We start from the raw sequence: 23,487 nt of genomic DNA, 5'->3' as shown, positions 1-23,487 counted from the left end.
TGTGTCTAGTTGTCTTGGTATATGTACATGATGTACAATGACAATAAAGGCTATACTATGACTTAGAATGACTGAGAATCTCCACAGACGTTTAAAAGAACGAGAGAAGGACGCCTCTCCAGAGCGCTCTTAGCTTATTTCGGCGCATCAAAAGAAAAAAAAAGGGAGCGAGGGGAAGGGCAAAGGACACGCCCCCTTCTCACTTTTCAGCTCGGCTTCGAATAAGAGCCGGGGGGAGGGGGAGGGAGGAAAAGAGCAGCCCCGCCTCCAAGGAGCTTGAGGGGAAAAAAGCCGCTTTTCACTGACGTCACCGGGTCTACGGAGGGGCGGGGCCTCCCCGCGCGCTCCTTTCTTTTCTGTCTCGCGTCGGTGACGTCCCGGTCTTTCTGAGGCCAGGAGGCGCGCGAATCGTATCCAGCGCGCTCAAGCAGTCGGACGGCCCCCACGAGTCGACCCGACGGGCTATGGCCGATTACCTGATCAGTGGCGGCACCGGCTACGTGCCGGACGACGGGCTCACGGTGCAGCAGATGCTGAACTGTGGCGACGGGCTGACTTACAAGTGAGGAGGAGGGAAGAGAAGGGAAGGCGGACGAGCGTGGCAGCGGCAGGGCAGCTGATCTGCCATGCGGTGCCCGGTCAGGCGGGAGGGGAGTGATGGTGATGGTGACGGATCCCGAGGGTTGGGGGATGATCCCGAGCTTGAGTTTCTCCAAGCGCCCCGGCGGCGATCCCCACTCACACTTACCGTTCCGAGGTAGCCTGGCCGCCGCGCCGTTTGAAGGGTTGAAGACGGTGGACCCGGGCGGGCGTCCAAGGAGGGCGAGGCGGCTCTGGTCGGCATGGCGGGACGGGGGTTGGAAGTTGGCAGGGTCTCTGCGGACAAGGTGCTCCGAAAGTGCAGGAGGACCGGCGTCTTTTGGGACAATCAGTTCCAGTTGCCAAACATCGAAACAACGGGGACAATGCCAGCTTGGGGGGGGGGAGGACCGAAAGGAAAATTTAGGAGCCCCTCGGAGTCTTCCGCTGGAGATAAAGTCAGCTTCCCCCCCCCCCCCCGCCGCCCTTAAAGATCGCCGCCGCGCGTGATTATTAGTGTAGGCTGGTCCCTTCTCGGTTACTCTGTAAAGGGATGTCCTAAGTTTCCCCTGGTGGAGGATTTTTTATAACTTAAGCGCAATTGTGCATAGCGTAGAATTTAAAAAAAACGATTGGAACGATGTGTATGGATGATGGTAGGAAATAAGGAGCCTTTAAACTCAAAACGTTCCTGACATAGTAAATCTAATAATATAGTAGTAATAATTCCACTAGTGTGAATACCTGAGAATATAGGCTTTGCTTCTTTCCTAACCAGTAGTGAAAGAGACCTCTTCTTCTAGCTATATGTAGCTTTACTTTCATTGGGTGGTTAGAACTCAGAGCAAAATAAACATTTGTGGAATCATTCTTTTTTACATTGCATATTGATGGTCAAGGAGGAGTATCTTCTGGTCATTTTAGCTATCCTTTCTGTTTCCCCTTAATAGAATAAAATTATTTATTGGCCAAGTGTGATTGGACACACAAGGAATTTGTCTTTGTTGCATATACTCTCAGTGTACATAAAGAAAAATAAAATAGAATACATTCATCAAGAATCATAAGACACAACACCTAGTCATAGGTTACTAATAAGCAATCAAATTATATTAGGAAATGAATAAAACAGTATAAATTTTAAAGATACAAGCCACATGGTTATAGTCATAAGTGGGAAGAGAGAGTTTAAATTTAATGTTTAAATGTTGACATATATTCTGCATATCTCAACATTCTACACTTTGCAGGCTTGTAAGGTAATGGTGTCTGTCTCTTAAATGTTGTGGTCACAAATGTGAAATATACATGTTGCTATGAACTATCTATGCCACTGGGCTCATTGCTTTCCTTTGGGGGCGCGGGCGGTGTAGTTCCATCCTAGGGAATCATTTAATATAGTTTCTCAGGTTACATGTATTTCTACAAAGTTTGGACACAGCATATGCATTACTAAGCCACCTGTTGCTTCATGTGACCAATTTTAGTCCTTAGGTCATAATCTTTATATAAGAAACTGGAAGGGACAGCGAATGCACTCCAACCATATTCTGAGCATTTTGTGCTGGTGGTTAATAAGGCACTCTATTATAGACCTACTTATTTTTATAGTTTATGTCTTACCATTCATACTCAAGGAAGTTACCAGTAAAAGAAAAAACAACTCAGTTGTTAAAATTCATGAGAATAGCCAAAATCATATTAAAGGAGTTCAAGTGATAAGGCATGGCTATTGGAAAGTTTGAGATTGTTTTCCAAAAAACAAAAAGAATAAGGACTTGTATATCACTTACATGGCAGAAAGTCCAACTGCTTTTTTTTTTTCAATTCACTGTCTTCTATACTCACCCCTTCATTAGCAAATGGAGTTTCATGTGATTCCAATTCTCTTGGTGAGAGACAGTGGTGGGTTTCAAACTTTTTTAGAACCTCTTCTGTAGGTGTGGCTTGTTTTGTGGGAGTGGCTTGCCAGCCATGTGACCGGGTGGGAGTGGCTTGCCAGCCATGTGACCGGGTGGGAGTGGCCAACTTGTAAAATGTGGTGAAACTCACTTAACAATGTTCTTGCTTAGCAACCAAAATGTTGGCTCAGAAACTGGCATTTGAAGCACGCAAGTCTTAAAGCTGTCAAGTTACAAGACCCTTGCACCCCTAACCCTTTAGAAAAAAAAAACCTCTAGGGGTGTTCAAACTTGACAGCTTTAAGACTTGTGGACTTCAACTCCTAGAATTTCTCCTCTCACTCTTCATTTTGATGATGTGCAGACGGGGGGTGGGGGGAGAGCTGGAACCGGTTCTAAACAGCACTGTAGATTTGTGGAACCAATTCTATAGAAGAGGTTAGAACTGGCAGGAACCCACCCCTGGTGATAGAGCATGTTTACATACGTACGTAAGTTTCTTTGTCTAGGAAATCATTTGAGAAAGTGTTTTGAAAATAACTCCTATCCTGTAAGTTGATTGTATTTTCTTACCAGCAATACTCCCATAATAACCTGCCTTACAAAACTGCTATCTATAAATAATTGTTATCTATGTGCAATACGCTTTGCAGTTGAAACACCGGATTCTTTATAACCAATAGGTATCAGCTGCTATCTACAGATAAATGCAGTAAAATCCTAATAGCAAGCAATTTTTCTCACCAAGCTGTTAGCACTATTCATTGTATTGCATTAATGCAGAACGTGACTTTTATATTACACATTTTAGTGTCAGAGTTATCACAAAGTTTGTACAGAGATAGTTAAGGCAGGTTCCAGTCAGATTCAGAAATTCATACAAATATTATATGTAAAAATGGCAACATTATAAAATTGTTATTTGTAAGCATTAATAGTACAGAAGGTAGATTGGGATTACGAAAGTGTGTAGAGGTTAAATCTCTCAGTATTTATTGCATGTTTTCAGCATAACCCTAGATATCTGTTTGCATAAGAAGTTCAATGGAAGGTTTTTTTAGGACTGGAAGATTTTCAAGTTTGATTCATAGTTTGGTTAAACATCAGCTAGCATTTCCTCTTGAATGTCTGTGGAGATTCTCAATCATTCATGTCACAGTTGTCCCAATGGTGCTTTTCAAAAGGCAACTGGACTTTCTTGCTTTTTTCCCTGAAAACATTTTGCTTCTCGTCCAGAAAGCTTCATCAGTTCTGACTGATTAGTGGGGAATAGAAAGATTAGAAGGAAACTCCAATAAGATAGATGTATGATAAGGTGCTTGCAAAATTCAATTGCCCGATGTCCATAATTTTCTGAAAGTGTTTCCCTATAACTGGAAAATCTTGATCATATTTCCTGTCACAACTGGTGTATCTAGTTTAGTACTTTCACTCTAATTGGTAGTAGTGGGTGAGGTCAGCTCCAACCCTCCTGACCTTCCATGAGAATATAAAAACTTGGCTCTGCCAGTTAGCTGGAAGCTCCAATGAGGAAGCATCATGGTGGACGTGATTGATAGAGTAACAACAGATCCCTCCTCCCACCCATCCTGCTCCCACTCTCTCCATCTTTTAATTAGGCCAGGGTATTTGGTTCTTGATAGTATTTTATTTATGGCTTTTAGCTTTGCATTGTTTTTACCTTTTTATAAGTTGCCCCGGGTTATCCTGTGGTAAGATGGACAGCCAATAAAATGCATCACTAAATATAGTCATTTTCAGGGTCTCGAGATGAAATCTTGGTCAGCACTGCTCCTCAAGAAAGCAAGGACTGACATCCATGTATATACGCTAGTTATAATTACAGACTCTGTCCTTTGAAAAGGCAAAAACACACAAAAAAGTTCTGGAAATAGCCCTTGGAGTTAACGAAGGTAGCCTATTGTGTCTTAACAGGCTCGAAGCCATCCCATGTCTATATTAATTGGACATGCATATTTTTAAAGTGGTTTTAGTTATGTAACAATTCCGTGGGCTGAACTCTACTGTTGAAAAAAATTTAAAAAAACAACAACAATGCCATATCTGAATCACAGAGAGATTTTCTTGGGAAATATATTGCTATTGCTTTCCTTAGAATCTGTGCCTTAAGGGTACATTTTTGCTTTTGCTAATTATTTTTAATCCTTATAAATTGTTCATTTTTTTTGTTCTTGCATTTTACCTTCCCTTTTGAGACCAGTGTTAGAGTAGGAGCATGGCTCGAGTGTTATGGCTGCATAGATGTGCATGAAATTTGATGAAACCTGCTTTGACCATTAACGTCAGGGGTGAAATCCAGCAAGTTCTGACAGGTTCTGGAGAACCGGAAGTGGAAAATTTGAGTAGTTTGGAGAACCAGCAAATGCCATTTCTGGCTGGGCCCAGAGTGGGTGGGAATGGAGATGTTGCGGTATCCTTCTCCTGCCATGCGCACCAAGCCACACTACGCCCGCCAGGCCACGGCCACAGAACCGGTAGTAAAAAAAATTGAATTTCACGACTGATTAACATGTTTTGGATCTGGCAGTTTTGGCCTTGCATGCACATGCAAATTTCTTAGGCTCAAGCTACATATTATGTTGAAGTTCTGTGACTACAATTAGTGACATAATTATCTTCTTTGAAAATCAGCCAAAAAACAAACAAACCCCTCTTGGGATTGAAGAGGAAAATAAGCTACACACATCATCAGGAAATAAGGTTTGCAGGGATGGAATTAAGTTCTGTAATTAATAAGAGGGTTAGATTGTTCTTATTAAGCAATAACCTGCCTAGTTGCAGCATTTTGAGTCTGGACCTTAGCATCAGAGTTTCTGGGATGTGAATTATAACAAGCAATTTCTCAAACATGCTTACAAAGATTCACAAAATAGAAGCTATATTTACACGTTAACAAGAACTGTATTTGTATCACAAACAAGCTCAATAACATTTTTCTTCCTTCTTCGTTATTCAGTGACTTCCTTATTCTCCCTGGCTACATAGATTTTACTGCAGACCAAGTGGTGAGTATGGGATTGGCGTTTGTGTAGCATATTAGAGAAATGTTCTGAATTAACTGCTTTCTTCTTCTATAATAATACTAATGTAGAGTTTCATAACCATAGAAGTTTTTTTTAAAAAAATCTAAAATTCTTTTTAAATTAGACATTTTTAAAATGGCCTTGTGCCCACGTTAGCAAAATTGGAATCTTGAAAGGATGTCACATTTTGTTACTGAATAAATCTGCTTATTTTAAGGACTTGACTTCTGCTCTAACCAAGAAGATAAGCTTGAAAACCCCCTTGGTATCCTCCCCTATGGACACCGTAACAGAGGCCAACATGGCTATTGCAATGGCAGTAAGTAAATAGAAGTGGGGAGAGGGAAGGATTGGCGTAATCTGATAGGTTAACTGCAGAGCGTATTTTCTTTTTTTGTCATTTGAACTGTGGTCCTAAATGCTGCTCTTTAGGATTTGTGTAATACAGTAGAATTCGTTTTTGATGAAAGATACGAGAGATGGTGCCAGTAATCCCATTAGCGGAGAGAAACTTTGGAATTGCTGCTATATAAATTTTTTTTTTTTTCCAAAAATTTTTATTGGTTTTTTTAAAACATTTACTAGGAAAAGGGTATGTGGAATAATATACAAATTTTGGCAGTTGCAAGTATGGCAGACGCCCCCTCCCTCCAAACTCATAGTATACATCTAGATATAAAACATTAATACATAATCATGTAAAATCAGCATATAGAAATAAAAGTTTTCAATCAACTTATATATTATAACATATTTTCTAAATATAATTTCACTATTACTTTCGGTATGTTTATAGCAATGTGGTTTTCTTATTCATTTTTGTGATCTGAGCTTTCTTGGTATTGCCCCTTCCCCCCCCCCCCCCCCCCGCTGGCAGAGCTCCGGCCCCTCCCGTATCCTGTATAACCGTTGTAGGATCTTCTGTTTTTTCTAGGTTTGCTTTATTTTTTTCCATAAAGGCCTGAGCCTCTATGGGTGTATTAATTCTAATTCTTGTCTCCTCCCAGAATATCAACATCCCTTCAGGCATCAACCATCTAAACCACACCCCTTTCTGGTATAATTTATTCGCCAATTGCGAATAGCTTTTCCTTTTCTCCCTAATTTTTTTTGGGATCTGCTTCAAGATGGTTATCTCCCTATCGTGGTATGTCAATGTTTGCCCCCTTTGTACACCCAGAATTGCGTCTCTTGTGCTTTTCCTAAGGAATTTAATATGAACCTCCCTGGGTACATTGTGTGTCCTAGCGTATGCTGAATTCACTCTATAGGCCAAGTCTATCTCCCACTCCATCTGTTGTTTGTCTTTGTGTATGTATTCAGCTAAGATGTTGGTCATAATGTCCCTTATATTTTCCCCATCTGTTTCTATGACATTTTGAAATCTAAGATAAAAGGACATTCTCTCAAACTCTGTTTTCATTTGTTGAATATCAAGTTCTTTGTTACTCTTCTGTAAAACTTCCACCACCCCCCTCGCCTCCGCCACCCCACCCTCCACAAGGTCCAGTCTCTGTGAGTTCTTATAAATTTGGACTTGATTCTCTTTAATTTCTTCCTTCATTTCCTTTAGTTGTTTCTTAATTTCTTCCTGGCCCTGTATGAGTTGTTGAAGCATTTGCAGCAAATCCAACTCTGTGCTCTTAGGTTGCATCATTTCTGTAATCTTTGACTGTGTGGCAGGGCTGGATGTTGCAGATGTCGGTGCAGAAGTAGCAAAGCCAGGTTTTCCAGGTGGTGGTCTTTTTGGAGACATAGTTTATAAAACAGAGAAGTCAGTCAGTGTAGAGACTGGACAGCTGGAGAAGTAGAGCAGGCAGATGAGTCCAGGAGGCAGAAAATCCAAACAAGTGAGAGTTTCTTTGGTCAATCTAGCGTTAAGAAAAGGTTTCCTCTCCAGAAGGTTCAGGAAATAGCAATCCACAAGAGATTCCTCTGGGTAGTACGGAGACAAAGACCGGAAGCCTGAGTTTTAAAGGTGGAGTCAGGTTTCACAGTTCATGAAGACAACGGAGGTGTGCCATCTTGCCCTGCCAGCTTTGGGCTCAGAGGCATAGTAAAATTTCAAAAGTTCACAAAGTTCTCAGGTCATCAACAAATTATAAAACTAAGTCCAGTGAAAATCACTTTTACAGGGGTGAGGCATCATTAGTTGGCTCTCCCCCCTCCTCCTTCCTCCTAGGGGCAAAAGCAGAATTTTTTCAAGCCGCTTGTCCAAGGGGGGGGGGAAATCCCCCCCCTCTAACCGCACCTCCAACGAAGCTCCGAAAGTTTAACTTATAACCTTGCTGAAAAGTCCATCAATTCAACAAAAAAGGAATGGAGAAAGGAAGCACCTCACCATACCGCCGCTGCTTCCTTCAATTTTACGCTGCCCGATCGGCATGGGGCGAGACGCAGGCACGCCCTCCGAAACTGCTCCCCGGTGCCTAGAGCAAAGCGGAGAAGCCCCCACCAGCCGCCGCCGATGCCAGGGCCCTCCGCGAGCCGCTCCCTCGGCAGGACGCCTCTTCGGGGCGTCCTATGCCCCCCCAGAAGCGGGGGAAGCCCACCGGGAGAGCGGGAGCGGGCAAAGACTTGCCCGTTGCCGTAGCCGCCGGAACCGGAAGTCGCTGCTATATAAATCTTAATGGCAGAATGAGGCGGACTATCACTTTCTGTTATTTATGAAGTTTTTCTAGGTATGACATTCCTTTGCTGCTCCCCAATTGTCCAGGTTTCATGTCACTTTCCTTGTGTCAAGCTGTCTCCTGGTTTTCGGAGAGCATATTCAAAGGCAGTTCAATATTCAGGACACAAAGGTCCTAAGGAAAGAAAGGAAGCATCGGTATTTTACACGATTAAAATTTAAATGCCCCCCTTTTTTAAAAACAACAACAACACATGATTTCATTAATGCTGTAGACCTGAACATTTCTTCCCTCCTGTTTTTCGTATATATAAAACTAAAAAGCTGAGTTTTACACATATTCTTCAAAGTTTGTATTTCTGTCCTATCAGTCTTTTTTAACATTATGTTCTTCCAAGATGGAATCTTCTCCTTAAATAAGTGCATCAGTCTGGGAAGCATTCCTGCTGAACTCGTTGCCTCTTGGCAGAGGGAAATGATGGAACTTATTCTAGTTTCAGCATGGTGTTTTCTTTTTCTGTATTTGTTCAGCTCACAGGAGGAATAGGATTCATCCATCATAACTGTACCCCAGAATTCCAGGCCAATGAAGTACGGAAAGTTAAGGTAAAACCAACAAATGTCTGTGCAAGTTATTATAGCTGAAATGAAAGATCATGTGACAAGTTGATTTGATAAGTGATTGCATGCTTTCTCTTCTCTTCTTCCCAAATTCCTTGTCTTATGACATTTAATGTCTTCCAAAAGTTAGTACTTGCATTTAATTAAAGTCTTCTGATCAGAGTTAAGATCAGCAACTGGTGGGGCCTAAAACAGGATATATTTAACTGATTCTAATTATTTTGGCATTACAGTTACTAATTTATACAGTGAAGTACATTTCTATCATTCTACAGCGGGGATGTCAAACTCAAGGCCTGCGGGCGGGATGTGGCCCACGGGGTGCTTAAATCTGGCCTGTAGGATTGCCTAGGAACAGGGAAGGACTGGCCCGTGGTGCTTCTGGCAGTAAAAAAGGAGCTCGGTAGGGCTGTGCGGAGCCCTCCCAAGCTCCATTTTCGTTGGCAGGGTGCTCAGGTCACTACAGGTGCCCCTGACATGAGTGACGTTGAGCTGGCCAATCCCACTCTGGCCACGCCCCCGTAAGGTCAAACACAACCCTAATGCAGCCCTCAATGAAATCGAGTTTGACACCCCTGTTCTACAGTAACTTTTTAGCTGTAAAGTGCCCAGAATCAATTTACAGACTATAATTTCTTTGATGCCTCCATATGCACTGGGATAGACGTTTCCCATTCTAGGTAGCTAAAATTATAGCATGTTGTTTGCACACTGCTTACATGTGCATCTGTGTTTGGTACTTTGGAGAATCCTCAGTTGTGCTTCAGAGCCATAGCATTACATTCTACAATAATAATTGTTCATCATCCTATATTCAAACTGGAGAGCCAGTTTGGTGTAATGGTCAAGGTGCTGGCCTAGTAAATCAGGAGGTTGTGAGTTCTAGTCCCGTTTTAGGCATGAAAGCTGGCTGGGTGAATCTGGTCCAGTCACCCTCTCTCAACTCAGCCTACCTCACAGGATTGTTGCTGAGGGGAAAAAAAGAGGGGGAAGGATATATCTACCTCCTTGAGTTACTTATGAAGTAATAAAGGCAGTTAAACATCTGATAAATAAATAATCTCAAAGGATCTGGCAAAGATAGAGAGCACCCTACTAGGAATGATATGACTCTTCTTTTCATGTCTCAGTCTCTCATTCTTCTTTTTTAATGTGTCCTATTCCAGAAATATGAACAAGGATTTATCACAGATCCGGTGGTGCTGAGCCCTAATGATCGCGTCCGAGATGTTTTTGAAGCGAAAGCCCGTCATGGATTCTGTGGCATCCCCATAACAGACAATGGGAAGATGGGTAGCCGGCTCATGGGGATTATCTCATCCCGAGACATTGATTTCCTGAAAGAGGAAGAGCACGATCTGCCCCTTAATGAGGTTGGTGAAGGGATTCTCGGAAAGAAAAGAAAGCACTTTGGCCCTCGTTATTGTACGCCGACCAGAGTCAGAAAGAAATTTGCTTAATGATGTATTGATTTTAAAAAAAAACAGCATCGACTATATAAAACAGGGGTCTCCATCCTTGGCAAATTTAAGGCTTGTGGACTTCAACTCCCAGAATTCTCCCCGTTGAGGCCCACAAGCCTTAAAGGTGCCAAGGTTGAAGACCCCTGATATAAAAGATACGCTTTACTCTGTTGTCTTTAATGATTCCATGCTATGTTTTATGATAATTGCTTTTGAGGAAGGTTTGCATTTGAGCTAAGGCACCTAGGGCAGTGGTGGCTACCCTTTTTTCCCTTAGGTGCCAAAAGCCTGCGTACGATAGCGTGCGCACGTGTGCCCACACCCATAAAGCAATGCCTCCCCAGGTTCCCCCATGCTCTCCCCCCCCCCGCACTTGTGCGTGTGACCCCCACATGCCCCGTTTTGGTCCTAGCAGGCCTCCCTGGAGTCTCCAGAGGTTGGTAACGGCCCATTTCCGGACTTCCAGTAGGCCTGTTTTCGCTCTCCCCAGGCTCTGGAGGCTTTCCTGGAGCCTCCAGGAGGACAAAAACAGCCTCCCCCGGCCCTCCGGAGGCCAGTAACGGCCCATTTCCAGAAGGCCCGTTTACCTACCTGGCATTCCCAACAGGCCACGCGGAGACTCCTAGGAGGGGCGGTGTGGGCGGGGCCAGCCAAAAATCAGCCGGCCGGTGCGCACATATGCATGGTGGAGCTGACATAGGGCAACGGCTCGTGCCTGCAGAGATGGCTCCACATACCACCTGTGGCCGGCGTGCCATAGGTTCACCATCACGGACCTAGGCTTTACTATTAAATATGTGTTTTTAGTTTTGCGGTATTTTGTTTCCCTCAGCAACCGCTTTCTAAAAACATGTTCCAAGCCCTGCTCCTTTTTTCCAGAGAGCATGCAGCATAGCCTTTGTTTTTGCAAGTTACTATTTCCCTGTTCAGCCAGCCGGCTGTCTTCCCATTGCCTGATGGAAAAAGCCTTTTGGAATGAGCATCCATGTCACGACTGTAACTGGATGTGGGGGTTTTAGCACTGCAGCATTCCAACCTGTCTTACACTTGGCTCTGATTCCCTGTGCTATTTTTGGATTTGCGCTGACCAAGATCAGCTAATGGCATGATTTAAAGTTCAGACAGAAATTGCCTGTAACACTTTTCTAAAGGATTTCTAATAAAGTGGAAACGGGAGAAGGAAAAGCTACAGCCGATTACCGTGAAACGGCTCCAAATAGAATTTCTGTGAGGTCAGACATCTTAATCCTTCAGTCTTCGACATTGAATCTGTAGGCAAATGAGAATGAGTGCCCGCGTCTAGGCTACACTGCTTCCGTTTGTAGCTGGAGGCACTTGTGATTAAACTTTCGCCATTTAACACACTTAATACATACAGCCCATCTACAACAATTAGATTCCAGAGGGAAAAAATAATTCTAGCACTTTCTCTCCACAGTGTTCCAAGCTATAAGATTTGTTAGCGATTAATACAGAATAGCATTAGTTTCAGTTTTCCTAACGTTGCAGTTATTGTTTATAATCATGGAATCATAAGGTTGGGACAGACATTGGAGGTGAAAAACATTACTGATGGATTTTCTTTTATTTTTAAGAATGACCGTATTTTTTGGAGTAGAAGATGCACCTTTTTTCCCCAAAAAAAGAGGGTGAAAATCTGGGTGCGTCTTATACACTGAATTTTTGGCCTTCCGAAACCCTGCCGCTTTCACAAAAATGGACGTGCAGAGGGTTTGGGAGGCCTGCAAAGTTCTCCTGGCGGCTGAGGAGGGCAAAAGTGAGCGAAAAATGGGCCTTTTTTGCTCATTTTTGCCCCCCCCCAGCCCCCAGGAGCACTTTGCAGCCTCTCAAACTCTCTGCACGCCCTGTTTTTCACAAAAAATGAGGCGTGCAGAGGGTTTGGGAGGTCTGCAGAGTGCAATTTTTTTTTTAAAAAAATTACCTCTTCAAAATCTTGGTGCGTTTTATACTCCGAAAAATACAGTATTTCACTTGTGGTTTTGAAACTGAACTGTTAAATCTGAAGTTATGTCTGAAACGGATCTTTAAAAACTGATGGTTACCACTAGTTGAGAAGCCAGATAGAAACAATCACTTTAAGTTGTGTTAATTCCTGATTTGTGAACAGTAATAATGTCCGGCATTAAGTTACTTTCTTTCCATTATGGTAAATTGCTCCTTTCCGCATTAAGCTAATTGTATCAAGTCTGACTGAAAGGTCTTTCCTTCTCCATAATAATAAATATTACATTAGATTACTCTGGACTGACAAATATTTCCCTATTAGACAGTGCTGCTTTTCTCAGCCAAAATGGAAAAGACATTTGTCTTACTTTAGTTTTTTTATTTTTGTAGATCATGACCAAACGGGAAGATCTTGTTGTAGCTCCTGCAGGAGTTACATTAAAAGAAGCAAATGAAATCTTGCAGAGGAGTAAAAAAGGTATATGAGAATAGCTACAAAATAGTTTATGTATTGAATATTACACTATTACATTCTCCATGTATTTAAGTATTTAATGTACATTTAAGAGCCACGGTGGCGCAGTGGTTAGAGTGCAGTACTGCAGGCTACTTCTGCTGCCTGCCAGTTGCCTGTAATTTAGCAGTTCAAATCTCACCAGGCTCAAGGTTGACTCAGCCTTCCTTCCTTTCGAGGTGGGTAAAATGAGGACCCAGATCGTTGGGAGCAATACGCTGACTCTAAACAGCTTAGAGAGGTCTGTAAAGCACTGTGAAGCGGTATATAAGTTTAAGTGCTATTGCTATTAATCCTGCGCTTAAACTTTAGGGCTTTGTTGTGATGAAGGGTGATGAAACGCCACAAGAGACGGCTAGAGAGTCGTTGGAGATCCTCCCGCTCCGAATTTGACCGAGCAGAGGTACGAACCTACTTAAGGACGTACCTTGTGGCATTAAGAGCGGCCAAACGTCGACATTGTGCCGCTCTTATTGCGTCCGCAGATAACCGCCCTGCCGCCCTGTTCCGGGTAACCCGCTCCCTTCTGTTTCAGAGGCCGCGGGAAGCCCCTCTACAGGTGAGGGCAGAGGAATTTGGGAAATATCTGCAGGATAAAGTCGCTCAAATCCGGAGGGAATGGGTCCCTTTCAGTGGGCTAGTGGAGACGCCCGAGGCGAGTCTTGAGAGACCATTCTGGGAGGAGTTTGACTCGGTTGCCATCGAGGATTTGGACAGGTTACGTGGACGTCTGCGATCTACCACATGTTTATTGGACCCGTGTCCCTCCTGGCTTGTACTGGCATCCTGGGAGGTTACACGCGACTGGCTCCTGGGCCTAGTGAATGCTTCGTTGGGCGAGGGGTCTCTGCCGGCCGCCTTGAAAGAGTCGGTTGTGAGACCCTTACTCAAGAAGCCTTCCCTGGACCCAACGGAGCTAGCTAATTATCGTCCAGTCTCCAACCTTCCCTTCTTAGCGAAGGTTGTAGAGAGTGTGGTGGCCCAACAGTTTCCACGTCACCTGGAGGAGAATGATTATCTAGACCCGCGCCAGTCCGGCTTCCGACCCGGGCACAGCACGGAGACGGCCTTGGTCGCGTTGGTTGATGATCTCTGGAGGGCCAGAGATAGGGGTTGCTCCTCTATCCTGGTCCTATTAGATCTCTCGGCGGCTTTCGATACCATCGACCATGGTATCCTGTTGCACCGGCTGGAGGGGTTGGGAGTTAGGGGCACCGTTTTACAGTGGTTCGGCTCCTACCTCTCCGGCCGGACGCAACGTGTGCTGACAGGGGAGCAGAGATCGACCCTGAGCCCCCTCACTTGTGGGGTGCCACAGGGGTCGGTCCTCTCGCCACTCCTGTTCAACACATACATGAAACCGCTGGGCGAGATCATCCATGGCTTTGGGGTGGGATATCATCTGTACGCTGATGACACTCAGCTGTACATCTCCACTCCGAACCACCCCAACGAGGCCGTCGAAATGATGTCCCGGTGCTTGGAAGCCGTACGGGTCTGGATGGGTGACAACCAACTCAAACTCAACCCCTCCAAGACGGAGTGGCTGTGGCTTCCGGCCCCCCAGTTGCTTTCATCTCTGGCCATTGGGGGCGAGCATCTGGCCCCCATGGAGCGGGCGCGCAATTTGGGCGTCCTCCTGGATGCCCGGCTGTCCATGGATGACCATGTAACAGCCGTGGCAAGGGGGGCGTTCCACCAGGTCCGCCTGGTGCGCCAATTGTGCCCCTTATTGGACCGGGATGCCTTACGCACAGTCACCCATGCGCTGGTGACGTCTCGCCTAGACTACTGCAATGCTCTCTACATGGGGCTTCCCTTGAGATGCACTCGGAGGCTGCAGTTGGTCCAGAATGTGGCCGCGCGGATGATTATGGGGAGTACTAGGTACTCCCATGTAACACCTCTCCTGCGCGAGCTGCACTGGCTTCCTGTGGTCTATCGGGTGCGTTTCAAGGTTTTGATCACGATCTTCAAAGCGCTCCATGGCACAGGACCTAGTTACCTGTGGGATCGCATCCTGCCCCATACATCCCTACGACCAATTCGCTCACACAGAGAGGGACTTCTCCGGGTGCCGTCCGCTAAACAGTGTCGGGGGGCGACACCCAGGAGCAGGGCCTTCTCTGTGATGGGCCCAGCCCTGTGGAATGACCTCCCCCTTGACATCAGGATTACTTCCGATCTCCGCTCCTTCCGTGCAAAGCTCAAGACACACCTTTTTCAATTATCTGGCCTGGCTCAGCCGTAGTTTATCCTATTCCTCCTGACAGTCCTTTTTTAAATTTGTAATCTTACTATGGGGTATTTTAATGGCTAATTTTATTATCATTATTGTGATGTATTTAATTGTTACCTCCTCCGTGTATGTCTATGTATGTGTATGTGTATGTGTGTATGTATATGCATTTATGTATGTTTTTATTGTACGCCGCCCCGAGTCCCTTGTGGAGAGGGAGCGGCTAACAAATTAAATTATTATTATTATTATTATTATTATTATTATTATTATTATTATTATTATTATTATTATTACTTGTTAACTTTATGGATTTGTTGCTGTGACTCTAATATTCACTCTAATATTCACGAATCCTGCTAACCTCTTAAGTAAATATGCGACATTGTACAGTATCAGCATTTTCTAGTGTAGTTCTAGATTGTTAGAATAGGACCATATTGTTTAAAGTGAGACGATTCAGTCATTCAAATATATTGTCTGGTGACATACAAATAGCTACAGTAAATAAATAACCCCATTATCCATTGGGGGGGGGGGGAAACCATCTAGCTTCTGTGCTCAAATCCTAGTTAAATCCTCACTTTTAGTAGGTTGATACCCTTGGCTAAGCCAGATTTGAATAAGGCATCATATTTTTTTTCCAATGTAAGGTAATGTCTTTAAGCCGTAACAGTTGGGTTCTTGTAGGTCAAAATAAAACAAAAACACACTGAATAAATGATGTTGCACTGCACCTATGAATACTATTATAAAGAAAGAGAAATATTCTCAACCTCAGCTTCCAATAGATATCCTATTTTCCCACCCACCCCCTCCCCTCTTGGTTAATTATTCATCTTCTGTAGCCTTAGCTGAATTAGGTATCAGATGCTTTGGAATTCTATGTAATGAAGGTACTAGGCTGTGTAACTTTAGTTGCCATGTTGTCAAAAATGCTAATATAGCCAATTAAACTGAAAAGGGAACTGGAATTTTCCATCTATATAAATAATGAAGAGGGGGGGGGGGAGCCAAAATTGTTCCTCGTAAATAACAGCACACTTTTGTTTTGTTTTTTTAATTTCAAGGAAAATTGCCAATTGTTAATGAAAAGGGAGAGTTGGTGGCCATAATTGCTCGCACAGATCTGAAGAAGAATCGGGACTATCCTCTGGCATCAAAGGATGCCAAAAAACAGTTGCTCTGTGGGGCAGCCATTGGGACTCATGAAGACGATAGGTACCGTCTCGATCTGCTGGCACAAGCTGGAGTTGATGTCATCGTATTGGTAAGTCTTGGAGACAATGGGAGCCCCCATGAAGAGTAGCAAGGGAGATAATGGCTGAACTTCATGCTAGACATGCTTTGATAATTAGGTGAAATTGTAATTGTTGAAGGCGTTCTGAGGGATTAGGGCTCGTATTGTTGAAACTTTCTGATCGATTCAATTAGCTATTGAGTTGCTTCCGTTTAAATTCAGTACCAACGAGTAGCTGGAAAGAAGAATTTGGCAAGGACTTTTACAGGATGTTAGATTCCAACTCAAATGGTTTGAATTTTTTTTTTTTAAAGAGCAGTACAGGAATCTTCTTTTTCTTCTTAGGATTCATCTCAGGGCAACTCCATTTTTCAAATCAACATGATCAAATACATCAAGGAGAAATATCCTCATCTGCAAGTCATTGGAGGCAATGGTAACTATTCAGCTTTGTAATGCAGCTGGTATGTGTTTGATGAACGTTTGGCTGAGTTCATAAAATGTGCTATGGCAATGGTGGGTTCCGGGTCCGGCGGCGTCCTCATAGATGCGTGCAGCACGCACACATACGCAGTGCACGCATGTGTCTTAGCGCCTCCACGAGCCTCCGTAATGCTCCAGCTGCTCAGCGGAGCATTGCGCAGGCGCTGTATGCATCGTGCGCTGAAGCACCGAAGACTTAAAAGACCGGTAAGGAGCTCGGGCGGGTGGGTGGGGCCCTCCGGAGCACCATACCGGAACGGTATCCGGTGCTCCAGGCAGGCTCCAATACACCCATACCGAGGCATACCGCCTGCAACCCACCACTGTGCTATGGATGAGGAGACAGGTGCATTGATACCCTTTATATCGTAAAATCACTCAAATGTGATCAATGAAATATCGAAATTAGCAGTATCTTGAGGGATAACTGTAATAAAGATCAACTATTTCTTCTTCATTAGTGTACAGGAAGTCCTACACTTACCACCAGTTGCTTAACCATTCAAAGTGACAAGCGATTTTTTAATAAACGGCTTACGACCCATTCTCGAAATTACAACTGCTAACCCCCGCCCCCATGGTCATGGGATCACATTTCAGGTCCTAGATTACTGGTTTCATTCATAAATAGTTGCAGGGTCCCACAGTCACATGATCACGATTTGCAATGGTTTTTGATTTTTTTTTTGCCAGTTTCTAGAAGAATGGATTTACTTAAGGACATGCAGGTTTGCTTTACAACAGCAATAACTGACTTGATGACCATTGTAAAATCGGGTCTGGTCACATGGCACCTCAAATTGCGTACCCCAATGACTGATGACCAAAATTCTGGGCTGTGTTGTAGTTCTCTGTCCCAGTAACAATCACCCCAATTTTCAATGGTCAGAGCAGATTTGTCCAACACAGTCCAGCAAGAATCGGAATTTGACCCTACATTTTCAACTCATGATATAATGGCTTCCTCTGTACAAGTAGTCCTTAACTTATGGCCACAATGGAGACTGGAATGTAAGTCACTGCAGTTGTAAGTTGAGCCGGACTTGACTTTATGACAATTTTAGGTCAGTTGTTAAGCAAATCACCATGGTTGTTAAGTGAATCCAACTATCCCAATGGGTGGTTGTTGGGGATTTTTTGCTGGAAATTGGCAAAAAAAATAATAATTTACAAATAATGTGACCGCTGGGAATGTGACAACCAGTCGTAGATGTAAGCCGGTTGCCAGGCACCTAATTTGCAATCTTTTAACCGCTGAGGAGCCGCAAAAATTGTAAGTGAAAGCCCAGGTTGTAAGTCCCGTTTTCTGAAGCTGTCGTAACTTTGAAGTGTCGTTAAACGAGCAGTCATAAGTCAAGGAACCACCTGCAGCCTGAAAAACGGTCTTGTACAAAACTGTCCTGTTGATTTGGAAGGAGGAGCCGCGTCCTTTGTGTTGGAGTGACGACAGCCGCCGCTGCGTGAAGGGCGTCCAGTTTCCTGACACGTCTTTTTTTTTCTCCCTTTTCTCAGTGGTGACAGCGGCCCAGGCAAAGAACCTGATTGACGCTGGGTCTGACGCCCTGAGGGTTGGCATGGGCAGCGGCTCTATCTGCATCACACAAGAAGGTAAAGGGTAGCGTTGCATGGCCATCAGCCGGATTCGACCCAGTGGATTGCTGGAGAAAAATATATACAGCATTTTGGGAAGGGAGTGGGCGGGGTGGGGAGGGTAGTCTAGTGGGTGATTAGATCCCTTTTGATCTGTCCCAAATTCTGAGCGGAGTGGCCGAGGTGTTACTCTGGAGCAACCGAGGTCAGAAGATCCCGTGAACATGTTGAGTTGTGTATCGAATCAGCATCGAAAACAACAAAGAGAGGCTTGTGGCTTCCTAAAGCCAGAGCAGTTTCATAGCTGGAGGCGTTTCCTCCCCGCTTCCTGCAGGGATTGGAGTGTGGCCTGTCTGCCCAGTGTCACTCTTCAGGAGAGTATTGCTTGTTCCTCCCCTCTTTTTATCTCTAAACTGTTGTGTGTTTTTGTCTTGTTCAGCTGCTCCAAAGGTCCCTCCAGACCTAAAGTCCCACAGCCCCAAATGCCCTTCCGCGGTCACTGGCACCTATAGTAAGTCATTGCCCCCTTCCCTGCCCCTTAATTCTGTGGCTTGGAGGACGGCTCTGATTGGCTGCCCATTATCTCCTCCTACCCTCTTGCTTGTTTGAGCATAATCTGGTTAGAGACACACTGGAGGTTTTACGGCTTTAGACACGGGGGTGTTAAAACGGAGTTGTTGTTGTTGTTGTTGTCTTCTGAGTTTTTCCAAAAGCAGGGTTCTAATGCTGTTGCTATCAAATGAAGGTTTCCCTTCCTCAAATCCGTAACTGAAATTTTAAAAGGCTCCTTTTTCCTCTCTTCCTTTTCTTCTTTATAGACCCAAATTCTGTAATTACTTGCACACCGTTAAGCTATAATTTGAATCTCTGTAACACCAAAAGTTAAATTGGTTAAATTTTCATTGTATGAAATGCAAAATAGGTAATGTGCTTTCTCTTTCAGATGTTAAATTTGGCTATAGTATGAGTTGGTCTAAATTCTCCAACTACTAAGGTTTAGGTTTAAAATGTGATTTATAGACATACTGTTAGGGTTATTGGATACGTATTATGTTAATGCAGGCCAGTTCCAAAGGGAAAAAGTGACCCCATTTCTTTTAGAGCTATGTATACAGGTGGTGTTTTATGCCTGCCAGGAAGGGTATTTGTACTCTGATGAATGATTGCTCTAGGCCCGGGATGGTGAACCTATGGCACGCATGCCACAGGTGGCATGTGGAGCCATTGTCAGGGCACATGAGGCGTTGAAGCCTCCGGAGGGCAAAAAATGACCTTAGGAGCAAACCGGAAGTCACTTCGTTTTTTGTTTTCTGGAGCCTTCAGGGAAGCCTCCTGAGGGCTCCTGAACACTCCGGAGGGCTAAAATCGGCCCTACAAGCAACCTAGAAGTCACTTCTGGTTTGCTCATAGGGTCGTTTTTTTTGCCCTCCGGAGGCTTTAGGGAAGCCTCCTGAAGCCTCCGGAGGGCCTGGAGGGGGGGGGCTATAAAGCCCCTGGAGCCTAGGGAGGGCGAAAAAAGCATGCAAAAATGGGGGGAAGTGCTTGTCATGCACGCATGCGTGCTGAGGAGGGGTCGCGCATTGCATTGTGGGTGTGGCATGCCCGCGCATGACCCACCTGCACTCGCCCCGCTTATGACACGCGAGCTCTAGGCAAGTCATTTAAATGTTTTAATTAAATCTCTACCTGTGTAATTTAAAGTGAGCACTTATTCAGTTAAGTAATCCTTTGTAGGCAGTGTCTTCGGGATTTGAAATGCTGTAAACATATCAGATTTTTCAGAGTATAAGACCCACCTTTCCCCCCCCCCTTCAAAGAGCGTGGAAATGTTGATGCTTCTTATACACCGAATACAGCCATTTTTGTCCTCCTGAAGCCCCGCCCCCACATCCCATTTTTGTGAAAAATGGGCTGTTTTTGCCCCCCCCTCCCGAAACACATTGCAGGGTTCAGCAGGGTTGGGGGAAGGGAAAAATGCCCCCATTTTGGTGAAAAAATGGTGTTTTTGCTTTCCCCCCAGCCCTGCTGAAGCCTGCAGTGTGCTTCTGGGGGCCATGGAGGAGAAAGCCTTTTTTTTCTTACTTACCTTTTCTTAATCTTGGTGCGTCTTATGCACCGGATTTATAGTCTGAAAAATACGGTAATTTGTGTTGCCCATTCAGGATGCTTTTTCCTGGAAGAAATTATTTTCCAGTGTGAAAGAAGGTTTCAGCATATTTTGCTGTGGAACTGTATCACCTCCTAGATGTTTCTTATTGATCAATGACTTCTTGAACGAAGAAGTAATCGCTTGTTTCTCCAAGGCTTCCTGATCCTTTGTCTGAGATAGCTGTTTGCTAGATATTCCCCAGATAAATATGGCATTTTTCTTCTGATTGACAAACTTGAGTGACTCTACTAACTCATGTAAATTTTTCTAAATAAAAATCCAGTCCACATGTGTGGACTGCAACTCCCAGAATTTCCCAGCCTGTTTGTAGATTAAAAAAAAAAACACGTAGAAAGATTGTGATGTTGTTTGAGTGATGACAGCTGAAATTATGGCTTCTCTTAAACCCTGGCATCATATTTTTTTCCCCCGATTTTGGAAATCTACCCTGAAGAATGCTAGTATTAATTCAAGGAGGGAAGAACTCTCAAATTGCTGAATTATGTATCTTCCTCTTGTTCAGTTGTTTTTTAATGTTGTAGATTCTTGTGATGTAAAATAGGTGCAGTTGGGTTGTTTTTCTTTAACTTGGCACTGTATTTTTTTTTTAGTTTTGAATTTAATGTCAGATGTATATTAAGCCAATTGGGATGTGTTTGGTTTAAGAAGTTGCAGGCAGGTACCAGATCCCCCCCCCCCCACATACTTCAAAGCTCTACTTAATAGTATCTAAAGATCCCACAAATTCAAAGTATGACTCAACCATCTCCCATTGAATTATCTGCACATATTATCCTTATTTACGAAACCGCTGATTTAAACTGAGTTAACGTGTTCTGCGTCTGAAGGGCCATTGGCTCATCCTCCGAATGGGTGGAGAGACAGTTTCCAAACCTCTAGCCATGCTTTGACAATGGTTAAACGGGAATAGAGGAAGCGTGCCACAAATCAGGAGTTGTTCTGGTTTGAAACATTTGTTTTACATTATACGTACTATCATCTTGGGTTCTGATTACATATTTAATCATTGCCAAACCACAAACTGGGATTGCAAAAGCTTGCGCAGGAGAAACTGGAGGCCGTGTGAATGACACGTGCATAAGATGTTTGCCACTTAATTACTTTACGGTTCAGCACGATCTGTGGATAGTCCTAAATGTTATGAGAGTGGGGGGAAATATTTTTCCTGAATTCCTGGCAAATCACTGCCAGTCTCTATTGGACAACCAAGGGGGTGACTTGGGTAGCAGTACCTCAGTTGTGCTTCAGAGCCATAGCATTACATTCTACAATAATAATTGCTCATTATTCATTATTCAAACTGGAGCGCCAGTTTGGTATAATGATTAAGGTGCTGGCCTAGTAAACCAGGAGATTGTGAGTTCTAGTCCCGTTTTAGGCATGAAAGCTGGCTGGGTGAATCTGGTCCAGTCACCCTCTCTCGGGAGAAACTGGAGGCCATGTGAACGACGCATAACATGTCTGCCACTTAATTACTTTACGGTTCAGCATGATCTGTGAATAGGCCTGAATGTTATGAGAGTGAGTGGGGGAAAATATTTTTCCTGAATTCCTGGCAAATCACTGCCAGTCTAACCAAGGGGGTCACTTGGGTAGCAGTACCTTGCTTGGTGTCAGAAAGTGCTTCCATCCTTAGATATTATTAAAAATTCTGACCCCCAAATAAACTATTACCATCTTGGCATGGCTGTTACCGGTGTTTTGGAGATGTCAAAATTAAAACAGGCCATTAGAAATGGACTACTTCCAGAACAGCTGGAGCAGCCCTATTACAGGATTGGAATATTTTGGGATGAAACATCTGCACACCCATTATTAAAATGGCTAAATTTCCAGCAAGGGTTTGAGTGTAGACCCAAGAACACAATAATGTTGTGTTGAAGCCATTGTTTTCCCAATTAAGCAAAGTTCTATTTACATATTGCTGTACCTCACGTTGAAAGGAGAATGTTGTCGCCTTTTAGACAACTACGTTCAATAAAATACTACATCTACCTATTTTGTATCTCTTATTTTTAGAAATGTTAAAATGGTTAAAACAGTTTCCTATCAAATTACTATAGCAAATTTCAAACCCTGCTTTAAAACCCAATGCCACCTGTGTGAAATCGTGAAGCCGAGAACTGAATTCTCTCACTCTGTGGCACCAAATGCTAATCTTTAAAGGGTTGGTCTCAGTGTACAATTGTATAGGCATCAGCTTGCAAAACTCAGCTACTTGGAGATTGCTTTTCTATTTCAGAGCAGAACTGCGTGCTTTAAAAATTGTTTGGAAAAAAAAACCTGTTTTGGCTCTTGCATGACCTGATGTCTCTCTGCTATTTATTCAAGCAGCTGGGTCATTTTTCGTGCTCTTATGGAAGCTTGAACGAAGTTTAGAGAATAGCAGGCGTGTGCTGAACCTCAAGCAAGGCCCAAAGCCATTTTTCCAAACCATTTTTGAAGTGTGGGTTTGTGCACATCGCTCGATAGGTTTTAAAGTTCTTAACATAGAAAAATCCTTTTTTTTAAAAAAAACGTTTCTGTTTTAGCTTTGATGTTTTTCTTTGCAGACATGAGACCATCTCTTTAGGACTAACGCTGTTTTTGATTTCGCTGGCAGCCCATTTCATGGTTGATTTGAATTCCAGTTCAATGCAGTTGCTGTTAGTTAAATTCAAACTGGTGGGGTTGCCTGTACATGGCCCTAGAGCAGTGATGGCGAACCTTTTAGAGACCGAGTGCCCAAACTGCAAGCCTCTCTCTCTCTCTCTGGCGCGCGCATGCGCAGCAGCGACCTAAAGACCAGCTGGCTGGCAGGAGGCGGGGCATTCCAACACCTGCAGCTCTACAAGAGGCAAGATCTTTTTCTTTCACGAGCTTCTGTTTCCCCTGCAAACAATGGTGAGAAACGCCACGGAGAAACATGGTAGAGCTGACCTGGGGTGACGGCGCACATGCCCACAGCGGGGGCTCCGAGTGCTACTTCTGGCATGCATGCCATAGGTTCGCGACCACTGTCCTAGAAATTGAAAGGAAACACAACGGCTGAGTTGGCGTAAAAGTGATT

At 43.9% G+C, this 23,487-nt stretch overlaps 1 protein-coding gene across 2 annotated transcripts in view; it reads left to right on the top strand.

Annotated features, from left to right (window-relative positions):
* Nucleotides 1-358: 358 nt before the first annotated feature.
* The window catches only part of IMPDH2 (inosine monophosphate dehydrogenase 2), a 28,186-nt gene continuing 5,057 nt past the window's right edge, over nucleotides 359-23,487 (top strand). Inside the window, exons 1-10 of one of the 2 annotated variants that reach the window (XM_081956750.1) lie at nucleotides 359-562; nucleotides 5,458-5,506; nucleotides 5,742-5,843; nucleotides 8,685-8,759; nucleotides 9,941-10,147; nucleotides 12,593-12,680; nucleotides 16,026-16,225; nucleotides 16,541-16,631; nucleotides 18,191-18,286; nucleotides 18,708-18,779. In XM_081956750.1, coding sequence (XP_081812876.1) covers nucleotides 465-562; nucleotides 5,458-5,506; nucleotides 5,742-5,843; nucleotides 8,685-8,759; nucleotides 9,941-10,147; nucleotides 12,593-12,680; nucleotides 16,026-16,225; nucleotides 16,541-16,631; nucleotides 18,191-18,286; nucleotides 18,708-18,779 — 1,078 coding nt within the window. In that variant the 5' untranslated portion in view covers nucleotides 359-464. The remainder of the gene's footprint in view (nucleotides 563-5,457; nucleotides 5,507-5,741; nucleotides 5,844-8,684; nucleotides 8,760-9,940; nucleotides 10,148-12,592; nucleotides 12,681-16,025; nucleotides 16,226-16,540; nucleotides 16,632-18,190; nucleotides 18,287-18,707; nucleotides 18,780-23,487) is intronic. The other variant, XM_081956751.1, reaches the window with a different exon arrangement.

This window comes from Natrix helvetica (assembly GCF_964273705.1).
Source record: "Natrix helvetica genome assembly, chromosome: 1".
In the NCBI taxonomy this organism is placed as follows: domain Eukaryota; kingdom Metazoa; phylum Chordata; class Lepidosauria; order Squamata; family Natricidae; genus Natrix; species Natrix helvetica.
Note: the sequence above shows the minus strand (reverse complement) of the source record. Positions and strands in the feature narration are given on the sequence as shown.